Source organism: Alternaria ventricosa, assembly GCF_023758065.1.
Source record: "Alternaria ventricosa strain BMP 2768 chromosome Unknown scaffold_9, whole genome shotgun sequence".
NCBI lineage: Eukaryota > Fungi > Ascomycota > Dothideomycetes > Pleosporales > Pleosporaceae > Alternaria > Alternaria ventricosa.
In genome coordinates, this window is record NW_026055689.1 from 376,810 (window position 1) to 402,011 (window position 25,202).

Here is a 25,202-nt window from a genome sequence, read left to right on the forward strand (position 1 = left end):
ACCATATTCACAACTACGCCCGTATCGCAACAAATCACCCTATCCATCCACCGAGCATCAAGTCGTATACATTCACCACACGAAAAACCAACTTCACATCCCTCCGATATCTCATTCATACCGCGTGCACACCAAATCTCCCCTCCCCAAAGGCCCCCAAACCGGTGAGGCCCAACCCCACTCGAGCGATTACACTACACTACCCGTCCGGGGCCATGATGACGCGCATGCCCGCCCAACGCCACAGCAGATCATTGAAATGAGAAAAAAGGACGCTTAGTAGCGCCATGAACCCACCCGTCTGTCCAGCCGAACGCATGAGTTATTTCCCAGCCAGTAACAACTGGCCACTGACGTGCATATGGCACGTTTAGCCAGTTACAACCCATGCATTCAAATCAGAGTTGTGAATTCAACGCCAAATCAGCCGCTCTTTCCCCTCGACATGCGATAGGTGGGCGGCGTCGAGTCCCGTTGGCCAATGTTTGCGATACTCGCCCGTAGTCCACCATCTGCCGTGTATCCACGAGAGGGTGTGGTGGTGGATAGTTCGCCGACTTGTGCGTGCGTGAGCGATGACGTGTGGGGACGGGATTAGGCTTGGATAGACAGACGCCAGTCGTGTGCACACGACCATGCGCGTATGTAGAGAAGTTTGCGGGAATTACTGGTTGATATGTAAGTTTAGTTGTGGTGAGTTGTCTTGTGCAGGAATGCACATGTTGATTTACGTGGCATGGACTTTTCGATTGAAAGGTGGTTTCTTCATACAGCTCTGACTACTGCTACTGCCACTGTTACCTAGGTACTGCTTCTGTTCCAGCTCCAACTAAACTCGACATCTGAGTATGCGGGCTATCCTTTCCCCACAACGTCTTGAGCTCCTCGTTATGGAATTACTTTTGCATCGTGTTTACCTCAGTGCATGCTCAAACACTCGTTCAAGCCAAATGTATACTGTGACTACATACATCTTGTACAAGAAACCCTCCGACGGCTCGATCACCTCACTGGGCTGGCGTAGTGTCTTTCCCGATCGAAATTCTAGCGGACGAGCCGCATCCAGCAGGTCTGACGTCCAGAATCTTGCACAATCAACGCTTGAGCCTGTTGCTAGTCGTGTCCCGTCGTGTGTGTTGGAGCCACATGTGTTCTAAGAGTCATGTTGAAAGAATTTCTAATGACGACACTCCATGTACGGATCGTGTGCCGTCGCATCGTCACTTCCCAACTCTGCACTGACCTGATCAGAAGCGCTGCACACACAGTCATTGATGACATCTCGATTAATTCAACAGATGCGTAGTGTCAGAAGCGGCTCACGCATTCTTTGATCCAACTACCTAGGTAGCAATCTGACCTCATCATGCTGTAAGGGTTTTCGAGGTTTTGTTTGCGTAGACTTACAGTTCACCATCAAGCTTTCCGCCATGTATCTGACCTGATATGATGCACCTAATTTTGGAAGTGACATGGCAGTTTGCTAAGCGTTATCGAGCGTCGAGGGTGCACGCGCACCTTATGAGAGTGCAAGACTACCCAATTAAAGATAATTCGGTTCTTCTACCTGTCGTGTCAGCGTCTATTCGGATCTATTGACTATATGGTTACCATCTTTAGAAGCGCAGGCTCATCACTCGACTCATCTGCGTCTTTTTAGGGGATATCGGGAATGCACATGGACTTGCGCTATGGCAGCACAGGAGAGCAGGAGCTGTTTTTGGATTCGTCAGGGGCTCAAGTTACAGGAAAGATGAGAGGAAGTCGAAGTAAGGTCAGACAGACGTTATCACAAGATCAGTAGAAGTTTACTCAATAGCAAAATGCCGCCTAAACAGTCTTCTCTTTATTCCCGTTCAACCTCCTCCGATAATAATCATACAAAGCCCTTGCACTCCACTATCTGAGAACGAGAACGACGAAATGCAGAAACGCCACTGGGTCGAGAACATTACCTCGACAACCCCCAGTTCCCATGCCATGGTATACGAAAGAAGCCAAACACCATAACCCTTTCGTCCCGAATCCCGAAATAGAGAAGCATGCCCCAAACGCCTGATCCTATGCATCCATGCATGTTCTGCTTCGTCAGTTGATACACGTACATCCGTTCTTTACAACCTGAGCGTTATTCCGGCTCCCAATCCCCATCCACGTCGTCATCTGTATCTCCCTCCGCATCTCTATCCGTTCCCCCACCCACGTCTTCATCCGTATCTCCCTCAGCGTCTAGGAAGGAATTCTACTCTCGGGGACTAGCCATATGCTGCTCTTCCTCTTCTTCAACGGAACTCTACTCCGGACTCGCCACACTACCCCCAGGCTCTACACTCGTACTCGCCCTACTCCTCTCCTTCCCACCGCCACCCAGGCTGAGCTTGATCTTCTTCTTTTTGGGTGAATCGCCGCCGACATCATCAACATCTCTGTCACGCTTGCCTTCCCCTCTTTCACTACTCTCACTGTGTTTACGATCACCTATATCCGGTCTTCCTGTTTTTAACTTGACTTTCAACGTGCCGTTACTGCCACCACTCCCATTAGACGGTTTATCACGATCCGCTTTTTTAATATACGAGCTCTTCTTCTTCATCTTGCGGCGTTCGGGAGTATCGTCGGCGTCGAAGTCGTCGGCATCGTCGGTGGCGGCGAGGCGTTTGACGGGCGAGATGCCCTTTGATTTACTGCTTGTTTTGGTCTTTTCGGAGGGGTCTTGGGAGCCAGGCGCAGGAGTACCCATGCGGCTTCCGAGCGGCGTGTTGCCGACGCCTGAGCCTGTGCCGTTTTGACCAGTGAGTTTGGCCATGGCGTTGCGCGAGGACTGGCGGCCGCTGATGCCCAGGCACTTTTCGAGGTGTTGGGCGAATCGCGTTATGAGTAAGCTGCGCTTGCAGTTGGGGCACGTGTGCCAGGGGATGTACGAGGCTGGTTTGCCGCCGGTGTTGAGTTTGATTTCCTTGGTGTCGCCGCCGGCCATGTCGGTGTCTTGGGAGCCGGGGGTGCCTACGCTCTCCTTTTCGGCGTTCTTCTGCTGCTGCTTGATGAGCTCGCGTTCCTTCTTGCTCTTAGCCATGTCGGTGGGGAACGGGTTGCCGTAGACGTCGTGGCCGGATCGCTGGACCCACGGATACAGCATGCAGTACTCCTTGGTCAGGTCCGGGTTCTGCATGCCCTTGCCCATGATGGGGTGCATCAGCCGGGGCAGCTTGCAGTGCGGACATATGATCTCGGGCGTCGTCTTGAGCGGGTTGCCCTTGAGGAAGACGCGTCCGTTCTCGTACTTGGCGGCGGATGTCTCAGCGATGGGTATCGACGTGGCGCCCGTCGTGTTTTGCTTCTGCGACTGGGGCTCGAGGTTGGCGAGGGCGATGGATTCGGCCTGGGTCGCCGCCGACTGCATGCGGAGCAGCTTCTCGGAGCGGTGGCACGACAGGGCCGTGGTGAAGACGATGTTGCTCAGCAAGTCGTCGAGGATGTTGGTAGTCTGCGACAGGATTGTTAGTAGCCGAGGAGGCGGTTTGCGGCGGACAGGCGTACCAATTCTGCCAGCGCGTCCGAGGGCAGGCCAACGGCAGCGTCGACGCCCTCGGCCTGGTCGTCTGCCGGGCGGTCCTCAGACATGACGCAGCTGGGCGTGATGGACTATGGTGTTCAGGGCGTGGAGAAATGGTTGCTGAGACGTTAGCGGCCACGACGGGAGATATCGCGCATCCCTGCTCCGGCACCGATTTAGCGCATGCAGCCAGAGTTGGCCTACCCCACACACCCAACCCACACACCGAGAACTGCCTGTTCACCCAAGAATCTGCGGTGGAGCTGCATGTCTCCACTGATGCATAAGGGTGACTGCAACAAGCAATGGGTATCATTCAGAGCATCTATCCACGGCTATCTTGGCTACCTAGACTACCTCCCATCTCGCCAGCCTGCCGATGGTACTTCCCGCCTGTCGCACAATGCACACGCGATCCGATTTTGGCACGCCCGAGTCAGACCCAGCACTGAGTACCCTGTACATTACCAGATTTGCAACCGCGGTCGGCATGCCCTCTGCGAGGTTGTAGTTGCCCGTTGTGACGAAGCCGATTAGATCCACTTCGTCAGGCACTAGAGGGTAATTCTCCTCGCCAGCGCTCGGTGGGCCGTTGTCTAGGAGACTCCTTGCAAGATCCCTGCGCTGGATATGGTCTGGTTGCTTAACGACACCTCGACTCTGTTGCTTCGTCGACGTACGCTTCGTGCCGGGTTGTGGCAGCTGGGCTAGCCATTGCCCACGGAGTTGTGGGTCGCTAGGCAGTCGGTAGATGCGAGCGCAGTCTGTAGGGGTGCCTCGTTGGACCATTGTGATCTTGACAGTGAATACATCTGATGGCAACGAGCCGCTCGACGAAGCCGTACCGTCAATCAAGCCAACTGCCTGTCTGAAAGAGAGCTGTCTGACAGGAGCTCGAGATTCTTGACGTGAAGACACATCTGCAATCAACCTCTGCCAGTCGCAAGACCACGGATCTCCAATCTCGCCCTTCCTACCCTTACCGAGATCTATAGTCGACCATTCAATCCTCTTCCCCTTCGGACGCTTAGTCCACTCGTGCTTCCTCACTTCACGCTCACGCTCTTCCCAGACCCAACCAGCCTCTGTACCAGGATGGTCGTACGGGAAGTGCGGCTTCGAGCGCTCAAAGTCGACCTGACGTCTCTCTTTCAAGCCGCCGAATCTGGGGTTGCCGCCTGTGGAAACCGGGTAGCGCATTATCTGTCGCCATACAGGCATGACGCATTTCCAGGGAAGGAGAATGGTCCAGGACTTGCTTTCTCGTGACACGAATACAAGTGTCGGAATGCGCGGGTCGGTGGATCGGGCCTCAGGGTCTTCGCCTAATGTGCATGCACCCTTCCGACGATTAATGGATTTTTGAGACGGCATGGTTCGCTGTGCGGCTAGCCGGCTGTTGGTGTCGAAGATTGAGGCTGGAGTCGAGGTATTGTCTACTGGCCAAGTCGCGAGAGTTTCCGTCAAGGCAGTCAGCGACTGTTGATCGTGCGATATGGGCGAAGTTCGAGGAGGATCGTGAAGTCGGGGATCTGAAATATCAAACGCTAACAGCGCACCCGCCGGTAAGGATGCAGCGTCCGTCACGGAAGCCAAAGCCGGCCAAAGAGACTGTGGGGCATCAGAGCCAGCCTCAGGGAAAGGCACAGGAGCAAGAACAGAGCAGAGGGCTTCCGCAGCGGCAGGACCCGTAATCTCAATAGACCCAATTTCGAAACGGAGATCTCGAACGGTAACAGCTGGCTTCTGCACTTTAGCAGTTCGAACAACTTCCTCCCAGAGTTGCAAGAAAGCGCCCGGATGCACCCGAATAAAAGCTTTCGTCTTTTTGCCATCTGCATGCGGTGCACACCAGACGATAGTCACCCGAGCAATCTTCACCAGCGGCTTCGCTTCTCTTTCGTATATCCAGCCTTCCCAGGTCCTAGTGCCATTCCGCCACTTCTTAGCCCTGCCTCTGTTCTGCCATGGGTCCTCTGCGTCCTCTGCAGAGAAGTGCAGACCCTTGAGTAACCCCGCTATACTGGCTTCAGGACCCTCTAGGCTGAGAGTTGACATGTAGCTCATATCCCACGCGACAGCTCCCCGAAGGGTTGCAGCTCTGTGTGTGAGACGATATGCCTTGACCGCTGGCTGCAACGGTATCGCAAACCGCCAGAGCGGCTCCTTAGGGTCCGTCATCTTTGCGCGCTTGGTATGCCACAGGTGCGTAGGAAGCCATGTCTTGTCTCGCTGGCGTCTGCGGAATCGCGATGGAGGGGTAGCCGGCGTGGCCAAGGGCGGGAACTTGCGCTTCGGTTTCGGTAGTGAGGGTTTCGTGACTTGCTTCGGCGCATCCTCCATCTTCGCGTCTCCATCGTCGTCTTTCCCACTGCCATCCCTCCTCTTCTTCGCCTTCTGCCGACTCTGCTCCCTCCCCTCCTTCCTCAGAAACTTCTTCTTGCCCTTCCCAATACCACTCCCACTAGTACCTCTGGCAATGGGCGTGTTGTCTTCTTTAGCTTCCTGCCGCGCCCTGACCCGCAATCTCTTCGGCACGCGCTGCGGATTGTGACTTGCGGTTCTCCTCCTCAACTCCCGTGGCACATCCTGAAAAGCCCGTCGCGAGAGGCCTTTCTTGGCCGCCTTCATGGCGCCCTCGAGCGACATGATCTCATTCTCGTGCGACTTGAGAAAGTTCTTGACGTTGATCTCGCCATTGGGGTACGCGTTGCTAGTCGAAACCGCGGGGATGACGTACTGGGGTCGTTGCTGGAAGCGGGTGCGTTTGACAGGATTACCGGGGCCCGTGTTGGCAGGCTGCTTCCTCTTCCTCGAGCTATCGGCCATGGTGGGACGTCTATCAGCTTATGCTATGCTATCTCAAGCTCACTGGGCCAACGGTCGCGGCGAGTGAAATCTTAGCGAGATCTCCACACCAACGGGCCTACTAGCGCGGAGTCATTCGTCACGTCGGCACGTGTTTGGCCGAAGCACTGACAGCCTACCAGTGCCGCCCTGGACCCTTTGGCATTGGTCGAGCGGACGTGAGCTTACTAGGCCAGCAACTGCATTCTGTTTCATCGCGCCGACCCCCCTAGCCCGTTGTTTGATTAATTACTCCATTCACAACATCTTCATTTCGCGATTCGGCCTAGAGCTCCACTTGCTGTGCCCCCCTGTGATTGCACCTATCCCCTGCATTGTGCGCAGCCACCATGCTGCCCTGTCCATGTGGTCTAGGACATGTCCTGATCATTCAATGTTTTCCCACACTGCGTCTTCACACAACAACAGCATCTCACAGCATCTCTACTTTGAACAGCGCCACCCACAACACATAGCATCCTCTATTACTATCACCAGCTATTGCTAGTACATAATGACCACCCACACATACACCACAATGTCTCCGACTCCCAGCTTTCAACCTCCTTCCGAGCAAATGTGCAAGATAAATTTCAGCCCACTGCGATCGCCCTCTCCACGCAAACGCTTCAACAACCACGGGCGCAATCAGTCTGAAGCCATTCAACGCCCGCGGCCCATTAGTGTAGCAGACAACTCCCCCATGGTGCAGCACACAAAAAGGTCCTCGATATACGTGTCAGAGGGATGCTATACTCTCAAAGGCCCAGCCATGGCCTCGCCGACGAACGACCCCTCGGACGTCGTCGATCACTACGCTATCCTCGAACTCACACCCAAGGCCACCACCGACGAGATCAGAGCTGCGTACCGCCGTCTGCGTTCTGTGTACTTTGCCAACGACGCGAAGAAGTACCGTGCGCTACAGACTGGCTTCGATTGCCTCATGGACCCGAACACTCGCCAGGTTTACGACGCAAGTTACCAGCCAGCTGCGGCAGCGCCGGATTCGCTGTCTAGTATCGGTGAGGTCTTGGATCAGGGAAAGCACTGGCGCAAGGATAGCGCTCACGGCGACGACGCGAATGCTGCTATTCCCGAGGAGGAAGAGGAGGAGGAGGAGCAGGACCTACGGACTGACGACCCGAATTGGGCTCTTAAGCGGTTTCAATGTGAGGGTCATGAGATTATGCTGGGCACTGAGCCGTATCAGTCCTGGATTCCTCTGCCCACATGCTCACTGCGGGCATGTAGAGGACCGAAGTATCTCGGCAATTTCGCAGTGAACGCATGGCCATCCGCGAACTAGCCTCTTTCCCATCGCTCGATACCCCAAATCCAAATCTAACACACAGCCTTATCTACTCGGCTTGATACGCCTGAGTTCTTCATGATTGTTTATAGCAGAGCAGGTCTTGCATGCATTTAGCGGTCTGGCCTTGCGGCGCAACTGGGCGGTCACTTTGTTCCTTGGTCCCTTTTGGTCCCTTTGTCACCTTAGCGTTGTTTTTGCACACAAGCGGCGATTCACCATCATCCCCTTATCTGTACAGGATAGAAAGTCCCAACTTTACTGCAAATTGGCTACACTCACTACATATCTCGTATATCGAGCACACTTTGAATGATAATGTATGACACTAAGAGATTTGGTTCGATCGGCGTGCATATGCATGTGATGAAGTTTATATGGTGAGTCTGAAACATCAGGTCCGCATACTTCGTACGGCGGTGTATACGGTATGCAGGAGATGTGCAGGACTAGACAAACGACGGGAAGACTAATGGTGTCACGCGAAGGGGGTCATGACATCACGAGGTAGCGGTGCAGTGGGGTGGCAAAGTAGATAGACCAGAGTCGCATTGCTGATATCGATCGCTATGATACAGGGCTCTAAGTTGCGAATGCCACTCTGATCCAATCCTGTCCTGCTCTAAGAAACTGTCGCATGCTGGGTGTCGTCGCGAGCTTTCTACTGGTCGAGCTTTACGGGGAAGTTGCCAGCCTCTATATCGTGTGTTAGCTATAACTCTTTCAAGGTTCGTTGCGCATGCAGATGCATTGTTCGGAATCAGATACTCACCACGCTGGTCGTCCCATCGCGATGTCCAGCCGCTGGGGCACAGGGACTTGTAGGCCAACATGAACTATATCCATCAGTATGCATGCCCATCTTCAATGCAACGTTTCCGGGGTGCGCACCTGGCGGCAGGGGGCAAAGTCCTCGCCCTTGGCGATGATGCACTTGTGGTAATCGACGTAGTTTTGCCAGCAGTGCTTGGTCTGGTTCTGGTTGGGGAAGCGGGCATCGAAGCCTATATGCGCCGAAGCATGTTAGCACCCAATATGGCCCATCTCAAGCTCCAGGCGTCATTTTGGCAGGCGATGCAGGGCGCAGTGCAAGTCCGGGGAAGGCGTACCAGCTGTGCGGCGGCAGATTAGCGATTGAAGCTCGACATGCGGAGGTGCGGGAAAAGCTCACCAGTGACAAACTTGAAGGGCTTGGTTACGAGCTCGTCGCCGTTCTCGCCGTTCTCGTTGTCAGACATGATTGCGATGGGGGATTGGGCGTGGTTCGGGCGTGGGCGTGGCGGCAATGGCAGGCGGGCGTGTGCAGTCGAAGTGGTGACGGAGTGAAGTTGTGAGGTTGCGATGGTTCGACCCGAAACGCATTGTCCACACACAATTCGCTCGGCGTTTTCCGGGCGACAGGGCCCGCGAGCTCTCTCAGCATCTGCGTGCCTCACTGTGACGAAAGCCCGCGAAGACGACCTTCGATCCCCCACGACAACGTCTACGAACTTGCCTCCACCCCAATTGCGAAGTCAGCAATACCGCCACCATGTTCAAAGCCACCCGCGCCCTCTCCATGCAGCCAACTCGTATGTTGGCCATGCAGCCGACACGCATGGCGGCCATGCAACCTACGCGCATGATGGCCATGCGCCAGAGCCCCCAGCTCTTCATGAGGCAGACAATGGGCCTGCGCAACCCCGTCCCCGTATGCCTCGCCGACTTCCGTCTTCTGGGAACTTGATGCTGACTATACTGCAGAAGGAGGAGCACGGCGGTAAGCCAATCACAGCATCCACTTTATGACATCCAACATGAATTGACGATTGACCATGTAGCCCACACCGTATCCCAGCGTATCCGCCAGCTCAAGAACATCCCCACTGAGATCTGGCCTCTGAGTACGTCTATCTCTACCCGTATCCCTGACTCTTGCTGACCCAAACTCTAGTCGTCGTCCTCGCGTAAGCCCCTCCATTGCGCCCGCATAAACCCTCATACCCTCATAACACGTAGTCTAATACACCCACAGCATCGCCGTCGGCATGGCCTTCTTCTCCATCACCCGGAAACTCTGGGTCGACAAGACGCTCCGTCTCAAGCGACAGGGCAAGCAGGACTAGATGTCTGGTCGACAAGGAAGGAACCGGATACGAGAAGGACGGAATCGGCGGGCTTGGAAGGGCTCCAGCAGCCATTGTGTATAGGTACAGCATACGGGATAGAGTCCGAGTCACGTTCGATAATCAAGCATGAGATCCCTTTGTGTTGTGTCGTGGGTTTGAATTTGAATCTGATAAACACGAGACATCTTGAATCGTAGCTTTGATATTGCGGCTGACTTGGCGATGTACGAGACAGAGCACCAGTGATTTATGTCGTGGGTTTGAATGTGTAGTTGATATGATATGCACGAGACAGCACTTGGTATCAAATGTTTCCCAAACGCCTGCAAACGCCATGCTATGAGACCAAAGAATCAAAGAGATTACACTGGCTTCGGTCCAGCCTCGTCAAGACCCTCCAGGCCCTGCATAGGGTCCATGGGCCCGTTCGCCTCCTCTTGAATCTGCTCACTTGCTTTGCGATCCTCCTCACTCACGGCGTGCTTGGCCAACCAGCCCTCCTGCATTTTGTTAGCATACCAGACGTGTAAGTTTCAGATTGAAAGCAACGTACCTGCTCCCAGATGGCGGTCTTGCTGCCTAATCCTTCATTCGCGTCTTTCTGTGGCTTGGCTGCTGCTACCTTGATGACGGAACCGTACAGCTCGCTCCGGTCCATGTTGTCGATGGCGTCTGTCGCGTCGGTTGCAGACTCAAACTCAACATAGCCGAACCCCCGATGTTGATCGCCCTGGCTCTGGTTCTCCGGTTTGGGCAAGTTGACTTCGACAATGTCGCCAAAAGGCAGGAAGGCGTGGAAAAGCGTCTGCTGGGTGACTGCCTGGTCGAGGCCGCCGACGAACACGGTGGCCTTTAGTCGTGACGTGTCTGATAAATTCGACATGGCTGCCTGTGAAATGCGATTTGCGGCTTTGGTGGTAGGATGGTCGTGTTCTCAAGAGCGCGCTGAAATTCGATATCACGTGGTTAGCGGGACCCACCTTGGCTGGCGCGCCCGCCATAGACCAGGGAAGGACAGGTGGATGGTCCATGGTGAAGCACGTCGTTGCCTTAACTCCCAGTCCGCGCTCAAGACACATTGCGGACTCTCTTTAACACCACATAACCAGCTCGTCGCCCTCTACAAAACCCACTTCCTTGTCCATCATTTTGTTCGTGCCGTATTCCCCAATTCGCTAATCTGACACCGAGGCGCCATCACCGCCCAACACCGTCATGGTCCGCCTACGAGAAATCCCCCGGACCGCCTGTTTCGCCTGGTCGCCAGGCCCGACGCAGCCCCTGATTGCTACTGGAACCAAGGCCGGGGCTGTAGATGCCGACTTTTCGAATGAAACACAATTAGAGCTCTGGGAGCTCAAGCTGGACGACAGCGAGCAGGGTGTCGAACTCAAGCCCGTTGCTACTGTGAGCGTAGAGTCGAGGTACTAGAGGATATTTCTAAGCCATTGGGACCAAAGAACTAAACGGCATGCCAGGTTCAACGACATTGCGTGGAGTCAACCCAGCGAACAATACCCGCGGGGCATAATAGCGGGCGCGCTCGACAGCGGGGCACTCGTGCTATGGGACGCAGAGAAGCTGCAGGCAGGCGAAGGGTCAGAGCGCATGGACAGCTGCATGCAACCACAGAGTGCTGACGTTATGCAGCGACGATGCGGAAATTGACCAGATTGACAAGCACACCGGCCCCATCCAGGCGATACAGTTCAACCCCTTCCGATCCAACATCCTCGCCTCGGCCGGTGCCAAGGGCGAACTCTACGTCCACGACCTCGCCGACGACTCCAAGTCCTTCCGCCTCGGCAAGGCTGGAGCGAACCCCGACGAATACACTACACTGGACTGGAACAAGAAGGTTGCGCATATTCTGGCAACCGGCAGCAGCGGCGGCTTTGTTACCGTGTGGGACGTCAAGCTGAAGAAGGAGAACCTCACATTAAACCACTATGGACGGAAAACAGTCAGCGCGGTTTCTTGGGACCCCAATGTGCCCACGAGACTAGTCACCGCTATCCCGACTGACCAGAACCCGCTCGTGCTGGTGTGGGACCTCCGCAACACCAATGCGCCCGAGAAGACACTTCAAGCACACGACCAGGGTGTACTGTCACTTTCGTGGTGTGTGCAAGACAGCGACCTTTTGTTGTCTTGCGGCAAGGACAACCGGACAATTGCTTGGAACCCGCACACCGGAGAGCAATTGGGCGAGTTCCCAGTCGTGACAAACTGGACCTTCCAGACCAGATTCAACCCTTCGAACCCGAACCTCCTCGCGACCGCATCCTTTGACGGCAAGATCGCAGTACAAACACTACAAAACACTGGGGCTGACGCGGACCAGAACAAGGCGGCGACGGAAGCGCCTGCAGGCGAGGACTTCTTCGCTCAGACCCACGCAGAACCCCAGGGCGCATCCTTCTCACTGAAGACACCCCCGAAGTGGCTGAAGAGGAGAGCAGGTGTGGCTTTTGGCTTTGGTGGAAAGCTGGTGCGATTCGGCATCGTCGATAACAAGTCCAAGATTTCCATCTCCACATTTGCTGTAGACTCGGACGTCAGCGCCGCGAGCGAGGAGTTCGACAAGGCTCTAGACAAGGGCGACATTACGGCAATCTGCGAGTCGAAGATTGCAAAGGCAGCCAACGAGGAGGAGAAGGCCGACTGGACCGTGATTGAGACTCTCACGTCGGAGAACCCGCGAAGCAAGCTTGTCGAGTACCTGGGCTTCTCTGACAAGGATGAAGAGCCAGAAGAAGAGAAGAAGGAGGAAAAGACAAACGGCGATGCGGCCGAGGGATCCTCGTTCTTTGACAATGCGACAGACGAGGGCAACTTCTTGTCCGATCTCGCGGCTTCCAAGGGCGCGAAGACCAACAACCCCTTCCAGATCTACACTGGTTCCGAGTCGGAAGCCGACACCAAGATCACTCGTAACCTCATGCTTGGTGACTTCAACGCGGCGTTGGACGTGTGCCTAAAGGAGAACCGACTGTCAGATGCTTTCATGATTGCCATCTGCGGTGGAGAGAAGTGCATCGCCAAGGCACAGGCTGCATACTTCAAGAGACAGTCTGACGCACCTAACTACCTGCGCTTGCTTGCATCAGTGGTCGGAAAGAATCTATGGGACTTCGTGTACAATGCCGACCTCAAGGACTGGAAAGAAGTCATGGCTACGATCTGCACGTTTGCCGACCAGGCTGACTTCCCCGACCTTTGCGAGGCTCTCGGAGACCGTCTCGAAGAGGCCATCTCTGAAGAGGAAGGAACGTACCGAAAAGATGCGTCTTTCTGTTACTTGGCTGGTTCCAAGCTTGAGAAGGTCGTTGTCAACTGGGCACAGGAGCTCCAAGAAAGCGAGAAGGCAGGTATCGAGCAGACCGACGGCGACAACAGTTTCTCCATACACGCACGATCGCTGCAGGAGTTCATCGAGAAGGTCACGGTATTCCGAAAGGTCACTAACTTCAAGGATGCCGAACAGCAAAAGGAGGACGACTGGAAACTCGAGCCTTTGTACGCAAAGTACGTTGAATACGCTGACATTGCATCTGCCCACGGTCAGCTCGCAATTGCGGAGAAGTATCTGGATCTCCTGCCTCAAAAGTATCCAGCGGCAGACGTTGCCAGGAACCGGGTCAAGCAAGCCACCAGGAAGGTTGCAGCTCAGCCAGTGGGAGCACAAAAACAGGCCCAATCAACCACTGCTGGTCGTCGTCAAGTTGTGGTCCCGTCGTATGGACAGCCTGCACAAGCAACACCGGCACCGCCCCAGCAGACGCCCTACGCTCCGGTCAACCCTATGCAGACACAACCAAGAGCGTCACCTTATGCTCCAGCCAACCCCATATCCTCACAAGCTCAGTCCACTGGACCATCAACATTCACACCAGCAGCAGCACCCGGCAACTCGTACACACCGGTTGGTTACCAACCATCTCAGCCTCAGGGCTATGGTTACAACGCAGCGCCCCAACAAGGAATCGCACCTCCGCCACGCAACTTCTCAAACTCGCCATCAATCGTGCCAGCAGCCAACAGAGGCAGTATTCCTGCCTGGAACGACACACCAGACTTCGGTCCACCCAAGCCAGCTTCGCGTCGTGGCACTCCTATGAACACTGTAGCTTCTCCGTTCCCGAACCAGCAGCAGCCCCTCGCAGGTCCACCTCAAGGTTCATTCTCCCCAGGAGCAAGGTCGACACCTCCACCTCCTCCAAAGGGTCCTCCTCAAGGCCCTCCCCGGATGACTTCTCCTCCGTCCGGGCCCCCAACTGGTGCTTCGAACCCATACGCACCAGCGCCAGCGTCAAACAACTATGCTGCTCTGCCTGCTGGCTTCGCACCTCCACAGCAGGCACCGGTACAGCGTGGAGCATCGCCATACCAACCACCGACTGCTGCCGCTCCGCCATCGAACCGCTACACTCCTGCTCCAGGTTCACAGCCATCGGCTCCCCCTGGACCAATGGGCGGAATGCCACCACCACGAAACATTGCGCCTCCTCCTGGCCAGTTCACACCCGTAGGATCAGCATACGCACCGTCGCCTGTGCAGCAGATGCCACCCGCAGCCGCAGCACCGCCACCAAGGGGTCCACCTCAAGGACCTCCGCGTGCAGGACCTCCTCCAGGCGGTCCTCCAGGCGGTCCTCAGGGCGGACCACCAAGGCCAGATTCCCGACCTGGCACCGGACAATCGCAAGCGGCAGCGCAAGCAGCGCCCAAGTACCGTAAGTGCTCCCCAAATTCCACAGAATCATCTCAATCTAACCCCGCAACTAGCTCCCGGCGACCGATCTCACATCCCCGACGCCTCGCGCCCCATCTACGAGATCCTCGACGCAGACCTCCAACGCGTGAAAGCCAAGGCACCAGCTCAATACAAACAGCACGTCGCCGACACGGAGAAGCGCCTGAACATACTCTTTGACCATCTCAACAACGAGGACCTGCTCAAGCCTGATACTATCCAGCAGATGAATGAGTTGGCGGCCCAGATTCAGGCTAAGCAGTATGATGCTGCGGTTGCCATTTTCTCGGATCTCATGACAAATAAGACGGATGAGGGGAGTAATTGGATGGTAAGTCATACACGGTCCGTACAACGTGAGCGTAATGCTAATATGTGTGTGTGTGACTAGGTTGGTGTTAAGCGGTTGATTCAGTTTAGCAAGTCGACTGCTTAGGGGGCTGGTACTGCGAAGGCTACTGCGACTGCGGCTGCGCTGGCCGATGGGACTGATGATGGGTATGTCTACGTGGACAAGGTGTATAAGTAAAGGGTTGGAAGGGGAGTAGATGAGATTAGCTGGAATAGAGATAGTTTCGAAGAGACGTCTTTAGCGCTATGCATTGCTTAGAGAATGAAGACAGCTAAACAAGTCGTGTGCGTGTGTGTGATGGCGATGGTGTGAGTGAGTGAAAGCTGTCTGTCGTCTGTATCGGCATGATAATGGATGTGTCTCTATACTTACGCGATAGATATTTTCCTGTAAAGTACCTCTCATGTAGCTGCGCCGTTCCAAGGTTTGCACAGAAACAACACCACCAAAGCCGGATCAACACTCTAAGAAGTGTACGCTATCAATCTCAAATTACGTGCCGGAGTGAACAAGGCATACCTGCTCAACCACGTGGCAACTGCAAACCTTGGTGCAGAGTGAAAGTATGCGAATCCACGAACCGAAGTACGTGCGCTCGTTCTTAAAGCACAATATGGTCACAATGTGAGTGTAGCAACACCCTTCTTTGCCGTCAAACTACCCTAACTAACTCCCACAACAGCGACTGGACAGAACACTACCTACAAGTCAGAACGCAATCATCCTCCGAACAAGGGACACTGTGGACCACATCAACACCACACCACCGCACAAGAGAACCTTGGGAAAGCGTCCACGAAAACGAACACGCGCGTGGAGCCATCTTTCTCCGCAGTTGAACGACATATCTACATATCGTACCCTATCTACAACGCCTGCGACGACGATAATGGTTTTTAAAAGCTTCATCTGGCTGTGGATAGCAGTATGCGTCTTCTTCTTCCTGCATATGGTGTTGCTGATGTGGATCGCTGAAAAGGGAGTGCCGGGGTGGTTGAGGGGGTAGTGGGGATTAGGGGATTAGGGAAGTGGAGGAGAAGGGGAAGAGGAGGATGTGAGGGGCAGTGGTGGAGTGGTAGGGGTTGAGGGTAAGGATGAAGATGAGGAAGCCCGAGAGGGGTGGGAGGTAGACAGGAAGGCAAAGAACAAAGTGGAGAGAAACGAAATTCGTGTAGGTACCGTGGGAGGTGCTGTAGCGCCGAGTTTGGAGAGGAGGCGATGGCCATGTTGATTCGGAGGATGCTCTGACGTTTCGTGTGTTGCAGTGTCTTGGTCTGTTGTGTGGGAGTAGGAGACAGGAGAGGCCTGGCAAACAGGTAGTGTTTAGTCTCACGATGAAGGTGTGAACTCAGTATTGTGATTTGAAGAGAAGAAAAAGGGCGTTGGAGATGGTCTGGTTGTTTTTGTGATGGCTGAGTTTGGAGGACTGCATATGGAGTCACTTTAACATTAGGTTCTAGTACTACTGTGCCTCCTTCAGCCCGTACTGACCTAGGATGACATGATGGTACTATCACCTACTTTTATGAAGGTACGAGGATGCAGAACAAAAAGTAATCAAGCCTATATTGAGAAGTTTCCGGAAACGGCTGTGCTGCTCCGTTCCTTTGGATGGTCTTGCGATATCGTAATAAAGTGATCCGTTTCTCGCGTTTTTCGTGCAAAGTCTCGGTCACCAAGCTAGTGCTTTCAGATACCATCGTGAAAGATTGATCTAGATGCGCTGATGACGATCGAACCCCTTGGATCGCGATATATTCAGGCCATCAGTGGACCGTGTGTTTCAGTGGAGCTTTGCACAAATGACGATTGTGCACATAGATTGTGCATAGCATGCCATACCGCTACAAGCATGGCCAAACATCACAATCGCGATGCTCTGTCGAAGTGTGAATTACGTAGCGATAGCCTCCTTGATGAGACCAGACGAATGCAATTGTGCTCGTGATGGGATTGTTGAATGCGAAAGATGGGATCTGGCATGAGATCGGGCGGGTTCGCTAATCGTAGCCGATCGGGTCTGAGCCGATCTCAGACAACACCAGCGTCATACTATCAAACCTCAATGTAATGACGTAGTCGCGAGCTCGACGCGTTAGCCACCCAATATGGCAATAGAAGCACGGTTCGCGGGTTTCAGCCTCCTTTCAATAAACTTGCTGTTCCTCTGCAGCGGCATCACCTGAGTCCGGACACATGCTACGTTCCCTTCACAGCATCTGCTCTCGTGTCGCATTCCATCCACCACCCCGAGCGACGGCAACTTTTCAAAGATCGCGCGTGATCTCCTATTTTCCAACAATGCCCCCTAAGCGGAAGAGATCTGCTGTAGCAGCTGCGGTGCCTACGACCGAGGAGGCGCCCCCAATGGACCGATCACAGATGCGCCGAACAGACGTGCCTTTGCCGTCAAACGTCGCGAAGCCTCCTCGTCGCCAAACGACGCGTGGGGGAAAGGCTGAGAAGACGGACCCTAATCTCAACCCTGACATCCTCGATGGAGTCACTGCATTACGCGCATCGCCTGACGGACACGAAAGCGCCGCGCATGATGCTGTGCTGGAATCTGCCGTCAGCAACGGTACTGCGAATGAGGCGAATACTGCATCAGGTGCGCCTGCGAAGAAGAAGGCGCCCTCAGCACCTGCCACAAACGGCGATGCGCCCGTAGCGAATGGCGCCGCCCCTGCAGCGAATGCTGCAAAGAACAAGCGAAAGAAGGCCGGCGCCCAGCAAATCAAGGTGGAAGAGGAAGACACCAACAACGGCGCCGTAAATGGCGTAGCTGGAAATGTCACTGCACCTGCAGCCAGCACTGGGGCAGCGGCAGATCCCGACGATGTCGATAACCTCGAGGCTGAGGACGAAGACGAGGCAGAGGTCAAGGAAGCCCTGTCGAGACCCCCACCGGTCAACTCTGAATACCTTCCTCTTCCGTGGAAAGGAAGACTTGGCTATGTATGTGTCCTGCAGGTACCTTTTAATCTAAACTAACGAATGTGCATACAGGCCTGTCTCAATACGTACCTCCGTAGTGCTACCCCTCCCGTCTTCAGCTCCAGAACCTGCCGCATCGCGAGCATCATCGAACATCGCCATCCCCTGAAGGACCCCTCCCAGCCCGAACATGCCACTAAGAATCGCCCCGATAAGGAACAACCAGCGGATGTCGCGCGGGGCATGAAATATGTTGAAGAGATTGGCCTCGCTAATGCGCGGGATATCATCAAGATGGTGCGCTGGAACGACAGGTACGGCATCAAGTTCATGCGCTTGAGTAGCGAGATATTCCCGTTTGCAAGCCATGACGAGTATGGCTACAAGCTTGAGCCTTTCGCTGCCGAGACGTTGCGTGAAGCAGGCAAAGTGATCGGTGAGCTGGGTCATCGAGTGACTACTCATCCGGGCCAGTTCACACAATTGGGCTCCCCGCGAAAGCAGGTCATTGACAACGCGATGCGTGACCTGGAGTATCATGCTGAGATGCTTTCTCTTTTGAAGCTTCCAGAGCAGCAAGATCGGGATGCTGTCATGATCCTACATCTCGGTGGAGCATATGGCGACAAGCCAGCGGCCATTGAGAGGTTCAAGGAAAACTACGCAAGGCTTCCTCAAGGAGTCAAGAACCGTTTGGTGCTTGAGAACGACGACGTTGTATGGAACATGCATGAGTTGTTGCCTCTATGTGAAGAGCTTAACATCCCATTCGTGCTTGACTATCACCATCACAACATTCTCTTCGACGATACTCAGATCCGTGAAGGTACCAAGGATGTCATGGAGTACTATCCCCGTATTCTTGCAACATGGGAGAAGAAAGGGATCACGCCTAAGATGCATTACTCTGAGCAAACACCTCCTGCCATTACTCGCACGAAGCGGAGAAAGCATTCACCCCGCGTCATGACATTCCCTCCCTGCCCTGACACGATGGACTTGATGATCGAGGCAAAGGACAAGGAGCAGGCAGTGTTTGAGCTCATGCGAACGTTCAAGCTCCCAGGCTTCGAAACTTTCAACGATATTCTGCCACATACGCGCCAGGATGAGAACAAGCCTTGGAAACCCAAGCCCAAGAAGGCTGTCAAGAAGAGCAAGAAGAAGAAGACCGACGAGCTTGATGAGCTGGATGCGAAGATTGAAGAGGAAGAGCCAGAGGACGTACCCCCACCCATTGTACCTGACGAGGAAGTAGGCATGGGAGGACCAGAGGGAAGAGTGTACTGGCCACCAGGAATGGAGGACTGGCTCAGACCCCCAAAACGGATCATCAAGAAGAAAGAAGACGGCGCCGCTACGCCAGCGAAGAAGAAGCGCAAGACCGCCGCTGACGCGGCCTCCATAGCAAGTGAAGCCGCTCCACTCGAGGATGTCAAGACGCCCATCAAAACACCAGCCAAGAAGGCCGCACCAGCTAAGCGAGCAGCAGCTTCATCGACTAAGAAGAAGGCAGCAGCAAAGTCCGTGCCAACACCTTCGGCGTCAGACGAAGAGGAGGATCAACTTAGCTCACCCCCGCTTAGCGACCTAGGGACCGAGGACGAGGCTCCTGCTGTGCAGAAGCGAAATGCACGACCTGCCGCAACACGGAAGAAGTCTGGCAGGGCCACGGCCCAAGTCAGCTACAAGGAAGAAGCGGATGAAATGAGCATGTAGACAAGTGTACAACCAATCTCATCGGTAGCCCCAAGGCAGCTAGTAATGTCAATCCAATGTATGAATACGCGAAATTCGGTCCTTCAAACACGAAATAGCGACATCCAAAGCATAATTCACATCATCTCGGTTGTACGAGGTGTGTCAAGTGTGCTTGTGCTAGAGGAAACAAACCTCCGAAGCCTGCTAGATCCTTCCCTTCCCGCTTCAGGCCGTTGTCCCGCCCCCTTCCTTCCCGGCCTTGTCCCCCTCTTTCGTTCTCCGAAACACTTGTCGTTGCTCTGGCCTACTTTGCTCTAATTCAGTCTTCAATGCGCCCTTCCCCACATTATTGACGTAGGAGCCAATGGGTTATGTCGTGTTTCTCGCGCTTACCTATCTATTCACCTTCCCAACCTAGCTGGAGTGGCCGGAACGCATGTACTGTACATACGAACATGCGTTCGTTGGGGGGAAGACACGAACGCATAAACATGCACTATGTGGACCTTGACATTCGCTAGAGGGGGTAGAGGGGGAAAAAGAAACCTTGGAAGGGAAGCAGATAGGTGCACAGCCCAGCCAGCCACCTCCACGTCGTGATACCCCTCTCACCACACCACACATACCCCAATCCAATGGGGAAGATAGTAAACATGTTGTGTAGCAGCGGCTCAGAAGTTCTCGAAGCGGTTATCGAAGCACGGCCCGTTGCTGTGCCGCACTAACCGACGGTTGCCGAGGCATTCCGCATATCTTCTTAGCACCTTCCATTGCATATCCCACGGCCGGATGGGGGTTAAAGGTCTCACCCGAAGCGAGCAACATGTCAGCACTTGTTGTTTGCGGGAGAGAGACAAGCCAGGCAGAGAGAGAGGGTGTGGTAGGGGAAGCAGGCACAATCACAGCACAGTGCATGAGATGCGTCGATAGCTTAATCGATAGCTTCACATGCATGGTGTCATGCATGGATGTGTTGTGAAGAGGTGATCACTGGTTCTAGGCTAGCTAGCTGGCGAGGAGAGGGGAGCTGCAGATAGATGCAGGACCACGTCGGAGGACATGGACTAGAAAAGGGTAGGAGTGAAAGATGTTAGTGCGAACTCTAGAGGATAGTCTGGATAGTTACTTTGAGGGGTATGGTGGTGGGGGGTTGATCGTGGTGTGTCTTGGTTTCAGGTACGAGTCGCGTATTGGAAACCTTGGAAGTGTGGGATGGGGTATTCATGCGTTGTAGTTGAGGAAAAGGGTCTACCAAGACCGTTATCTGTGGATATTTTGAGAAGCCGTTGAGATGTATGGGTTCTTTGATCCGACGTGTATCCATTTTCCCTTTACTCCACTACGATACAGTTCAACATACGATCTCTGGTCTGTTAAATTCCCACCAATGGTACTTCGCAACTGGTCGGTCGATTTACAAACTGATTTCCCCTAGAGCGTCGCTTGGTTTGTCAACACCAGATGCTGGGATCTAGAAGACCCCCCTTCTAGTGTCCGTCGATCAACGATGAACAGCCATGACTCGAATCTAGGCCGTGTCTATTGTCTCTCTCTTGCCTGTTGCCAATCAACCCCCAGTCACCTGGTTGCTATCCGCAATCGGTTAACTTCCCGCGGCTACATATCTGCAGGTCTATCTGCACAGCCTTGCACAGATTGAGGTCCATGCCCGTACCATGTCCATGGACTCTTGAATCGAACATTCGGTGCGCTAGTGGATTTATTTTTGCATTGACGATGTGATATATCATGGGTCGAATGATAGTTACGAGGGACCGGTAGCCTATCCCAAGTCGTGGCTGAGCGTGGGCAGGGGAGTTGGATGTTTTGCTCGGCTGCCGTGCGGAATAGCATTGCGCCGGTGGCCCGTCTTGAGGCCGTACCGCCGTGGCTGGAATTGAGGACCATGTGGAGAATCTGTTTCTGGATGTTTGGTCAGCAGTAGGCGGTGTGGCGTGCTTGTTTGTTGAATTGCAGTGAGCGAATGATGTTTTTGGCGGTTAAGGCGCCGCAAGTAAAGACGATTGTTTCCCGAGGAAGAACGTCTGAACGGTTCGTGTCAGTAGATCATAGCCGTTGTAGAATAACCGAGCCGTCTGAACAAACTCGCGTCGAGACATGATCTTCGGCACTACACACTGTGTATCCGCGGCTTCTAAATTCGCATTGCCATCTTCAACTTATTGCCTTATCACCAACGGACTTGAAAACATGTCGTATATGACGCGGTGTCGCTGCGCTCAGACCTACAGGATCCACATGCGATAAGAACACGAAGACTGTGCTGGACATGGAGAAAATGGAGAAAGGCCGAGCTTGTGAATATCTACGCGAGAGGCCTGAGCTCAGAGAGAAAAAATCATCAAGTGCCTCGGTGTCCGTGCAAGATACGCACAGAGGAGTTCAGAGGATCCTTTCGGCATCCTGATGCACGGTTGCAGTGGAGTGCGCATAGGCTATGCGGTCCGGCAGTCTTGATCTCGATGACAGGTGCTATGATGTAGGAGGCTGACAGAATGTGGTTGTACAGGACGATGATGAAGAATACCAAGACGATCATCATAAGAGATTTGAAGACACTTAAGAGCCGGAATCGTTGCGATGTACTGATAATCGAGGTTTTCGTGCTCTGGAAAGACGGCATTACACCTGGAGGCAGGTCTGTGCTCGATGGCGTATCTACCATGACGTTATGGCCGTTAGACGACGGTAGAGGTTCACGATGGTCATTTTGCCCAGGAGCCGGTACGCAGCTATCGACGTTAGGGTCTGCGATGCTTCATTCTTCGAGTGACGTGCGTTTCCGTGGGGTTGAGCGGGCGTCAGACCCGATGAACAATCATGGTGAAGGCGAGATGGGCGTAACAGTCGGAAGCTCCGGCTTTCACGGCGCGCAACAGCACATGTTTTGTTCTTGTAGCTTTTTAGACTCTTCTTTACAGATATGTTTCAAGTTAAACATTATCACCAAGAAACTACTGCAGCACCGATGTAACCAGAATACAGAACACGTACGTGTTGCTCAAGTCGGCAGCGAAACGGAAGTCGCGGCCTAGGAACCACGTCAAGAGCCTCTATCGCGCCTTCACGATATCTGCTTTTTCCCTCAGCCACAACGTCACCATTCCAAACCTCTCAAACCAATCACTTTGCTCCGGCTCTCCATGGCTAACTCAGCAATGCGCACCCGACGCACACACATCCACTACACAACTCGCCAGCCGTTTCGGCCCTTTGGTGATCGAGTGCTGTGGCCCGCCCCGCGATCACCACCATCCTGCGCCTCACGCTCGCTACCCTTCGCACGCAGCCCAACGCAAGGCCATCCGCACCCCATCACGGAGCCTCCAGCACCGTATCCAGTGGAGACAAGCCAGCAGTTAAAGCGCTTCTCTCCACAAACTACCGGCTATGCTACTCCGCAAAACTAGTTGTGGTTGTTACGTACAAAGATTGTTTCCCCAGATTATCACATGCAAGACATAACCGTCGAGCGTCTGTCAGACAAACTCAAGCTCTAAGCCGCGCGCCCAGCGCAGCCGTCTTTGTAGATAATAGCCGATGGCCGCATTAGGCATTAAGCCCGGCGTGAGTAAGGGGGGAACTTGGAACTTGTAGTGCAAGTGCAAGCGCCCGAGAGGCGTTCTTTTCGTGGAGGTGTGACGAGACGAGCGGTTCCTGCGTATCCGACATAGTCACCACACCAAACCAACGCAACGCGTCTGGCGTCGTGCTTGCGCGTCATCTTGTCTTGGTACTTTCTTAAACCCGTGCGCTGGTTGTTGCGATACTTGGGTGCTAACAATAGGCATGGCCATTGCGACAATAGCGACAGGCTGTCGGTAATTCCGAACGAGATTGTTAAGGTTACCTATATCCCAGGGAAGGGAACTGATAGACCACGTTAATAGAGACGGACTACTCCCGAAATGCGACGGCGGAGTGAAGATCTCGAGTCACGTTCTGCTGCGCAATTGGATCCCATAGCGTCGGGAAACTTGTTACTTCGAAATCCGCGAGTAGTTCCTAGCGCTGATGATGATGGGGCTGGCTTTCATGCTACTGCTACAGTACCCTTTTTTTTTGGTCTTGGCTCGTTCGGCTGAGCTTACTTGCTGCCTCTTCACCATCGCACTATAATAGTCGAGTACCCGTCCGAGGAGCGAAAGATGGAGATGCACGCACGGAGATTGGAGGGGGTAGCGCAGGTAATGCGACACGAAAGAGCGCTGGGGAATATCGAGGGGTAACGTTAGTACGGAGAGAGGGGCAGTAGTAGTGAGAAGCGTGGGGTAATGGGAAAGCGGTTGAATTCGTATTATCGAAATGCCCCGTTACGGGCTGCGCATGAATTACATGTCCGAAAGTATACAGTTTCGAGGCGTCCAACAACGGCCTTCTCTCCGCTTCGTGTCGTTGTACTCCACCCCCTCTCGGATAGCAACTGCGGCTCTCTGAAATTGGACTATACTCTGGTCCCCGCAATGAGAGAAGCAATGCGCCGACGTCGTTTCTGTGTTGCGATGCACGGGGATGACGTGTGTGACTTGAAGGCGCATGGATAGACTTGCTTGCTGGTATGATGTGGTTTGAACAAAGGAAATAATATGGTGTATGTACGTACATGAGCTGAGCCATAATCCCACGCTGTACCTGGCAGAAAATCACTGCAGATCGCCGTTCGGATGTCCATCGCAGCACAGTAGACAGGGCAAGCTGAGCCGGAACGAGCGAGCCTACCATCCACGCGCAGGGACGTACCATTACCACGAGCGCATCGGCATCGCCATGCTACATGTCGTCCCGCCTCTAAAAGCCATCATTCTTTATTCTCCATCCAAGAAACACCAGTAACAGCATGTCGTTGCAGCACCGGCATCTCCGAAACCTCCATTCCTTTTGCCCCGCGCCGCACTGCCACTGCGACTTCCCTACCCAACGCTGTCTGCCGTCCGGTTCGTCAGCACTCTAATCCGCCATAACCGCCTCTTGCGCGCCACGGCCGTTCGCCATCGCCGTGAAACCTTGAACCCTCCTGTGAACCCTGACCCTGCGTAAATGTCCTGTTACGCAAGGTAGCGCTGTCTTGTAAGTATGGTGTCAGTGTGTCAGTTGTTACCACCGTTGCAGCTTGCGGGTCAAGGCATCAGCTGGTGCAGGCATGTGAGATGCGCACATCCTTTTGAGTAATCATTATTGTTGTCGTTTGACTGGTCGGTTGTAGTACACCCTACCAAACTTTGTGCAATGACGATGTTGATCGTTTTTTTTAGGGACATGTGGTTTGATTTTGCTTTCCGTCGCCCGTTCTCCTGTCAGATGCTTGTTGTGCATGTGGACGGCGCCCGGCAATCTACGCAGGGTTGAAAGGACCGACATGTCCAAAGTCAGCAAGTTGTACGATTTGCTGACCGGCGCCGAACCGGTGAGCCTCGTCCGAATGATGGCCTGAGGACATCATTTTTTCTTCACTTCTTTTTTCCCGTGTAACCGCACTTGTAATCCGTTGTAGTGGTAGAAGTCCGGCTCGTGCAGCCTTGCATGGGATAAGCGTTGGGATGCATGTGTGAGACCGAGAGTACGATGTCTGTGCAGAGCCCGATCTGGCTGAGGTTGCGCAATCTTGTAAAGATAGG

General features: G+C 54.0%; 8 protein-coding genes across 8 annotated transcripts; 4 read left to right on the forward strand and 4 right to left on the reverse strand.

Annotated features, from left to right (window-relative positions):
- Nucleotides 1–2,293: 2,293 nt before the first annotated feature.
- Nucleotides 2,294–3,621, reverse strand: J4E93_005792 (uncharacterized protein; the record flags this gene model as incomplete). Its single annotated transcript, XM_049343711.1, has 2 exons — nucleotides 2,294–3,484; nucleotides 3,538–3,621. The coding sequence occupies 2 exons, from the start codon at nucleotides 3,619–3,621 to the stop codon at nucleotides 2,294–2,296; spliced, it is 1,275 nt and encodes a 424-aa protein (XP_049198944.1).
- A 280-nt stretch (nucleotides 3,622–3,901) lies between these two features.
- J4E93_005793 (uncharacterized protein) lies at nucleotides 3,902–6,382 on the reverse strand (the record flags this gene model as incomplete). The annotated part of the gene is made up of 1 exon (XM_049343712.1): nucleotides 3,902–6,382. The coding sequence occupies one exon, from the start codon at nucleotides 6,380–6,382 to the stop codon at nucleotides 3,902–3,904; it is 2,481 nt and encodes an 826-aa protein (XP_049198945.1).
- Nucleotides 6,383–6,938: 556 nt separating this feature from the next.
- On the forward strand, nucleotides 6,939–7,709 carry J4E93_005794 (uncharacterized protein; the record flags this gene model as incomplete). Its single annotated transcript, XM_049343713.1, has 1 exon — nucleotides 6,939–7,709. The coding sequence occupies one exon, from the start codon at nucleotides 6,939–6,941 to the stop codon at nucleotides 7,707–7,709; it is 771 nt and encodes a 256-aa protein (XP_049198946.1).
- A 664-nt stretch (nucleotides 7,710–8,373) lies between these two features.
- Nucleotides 8,374–8,950, reverse strand: COX13 (Cytochrome c oxidase subunit 6A, mitochondrial; the record flags this gene model as incomplete). The annotated part of the gene is made up of 4 exons (XM_049343714.1): nucleotides 8,374–8,408; nucleotides 8,485–8,548; nucleotides 8,604–8,716; nucleotides 8,884–8,950. The coding sequence occupies 4 exons, from the start codon at nucleotides 8,948–8,950 to the stop codon at nucleotides 8,374–8,376; spliced, it is 279 nt and encodes a 92-aa protein (XP_049198947.1).
- Nucleotides 8,951–9,243: 293 nt separating this feature from the next.
- Nucleotides 9,244–9,817, forward strand: J4E93_005796 (uncharacterized protein; the record flags this gene model as incomplete). Its single annotated transcript, XM_049343715.1, has 5 exons — nucleotides 9,244–9,402; nucleotides 9,456–9,471; nucleotides 9,533–9,595; nucleotides 9,646–9,658; nucleotides 9,727–9,817. 5 exons carry the CDS (start codon nucleotides 9,244–9,246, stop codon nucleotides 9,815–9,817), a joined length of 342 nt encoding a protein of 113 aa, XP_049198948.1.
- A 365-nt stretch (nucleotides 9,818–10,182) lies between these two features.
- J4E93_005797 (uncharacterized protein) lies at nucleotides 10,183–10,703 on the reverse strand (the record flags this gene model as incomplete). The annotated part of the gene is made up of 2 exons (XM_049343716.1): nucleotides 10,183–10,320; nucleotides 10,374–10,703. The coding sequence occupies 2 exons, from the start codon at nucleotides 10,701–10,703 to the stop codon at nucleotides 10,183–10,185; spliced, it is 468 nt and encodes a 155-aa protein (XP_049198949.1).
- A 332-nt stretch (nucleotides 10,704–11,035) lies between these two features.
- On the forward strand, nucleotides 11,036–15,012 carry SEC31 (protein transport protein S31; the record flags this gene model as incomplete). Its single annotated transcript, XM_049343717.1, has 5 exons — nucleotides 11,036–11,244; nucleotides 11,299–11,418; nucleotides 11,471–14,556; nucleotides 14,609–14,907; nucleotides 14,968–15,012. The coding sequence occupies 5 exons, from the start codon at nucleotides 11,036–11,038 to the stop codon at nucleotides 15,010–15,012; spliced, it is 3,759 nt and encodes a 1,252-aa protein (XP_049198950.1).
- Nucleotides 15,013–17,229: 2,217 nt separating this feature from the next.
- MUS18 (UV-damage endonuclease) lies at nucleotides 17,230–19,584 on the forward strand (the record flags this gene model as incomplete). The annotated part of the gene is made up of 2 exons (XM_049343718.1): nucleotides 17,230–17,886; nucleotides 17,938–19,584. 2 exons carry the CDS (start codon nucleotides 17,230–17,232, stop codon nucleotides 19,582–19,584), a joined length of 2,304 nt encoding a protein of 767 aa, XP_049198951.1.
- Nucleotides 19,585–25,202: the final 5,618 nt, after the last annotated feature.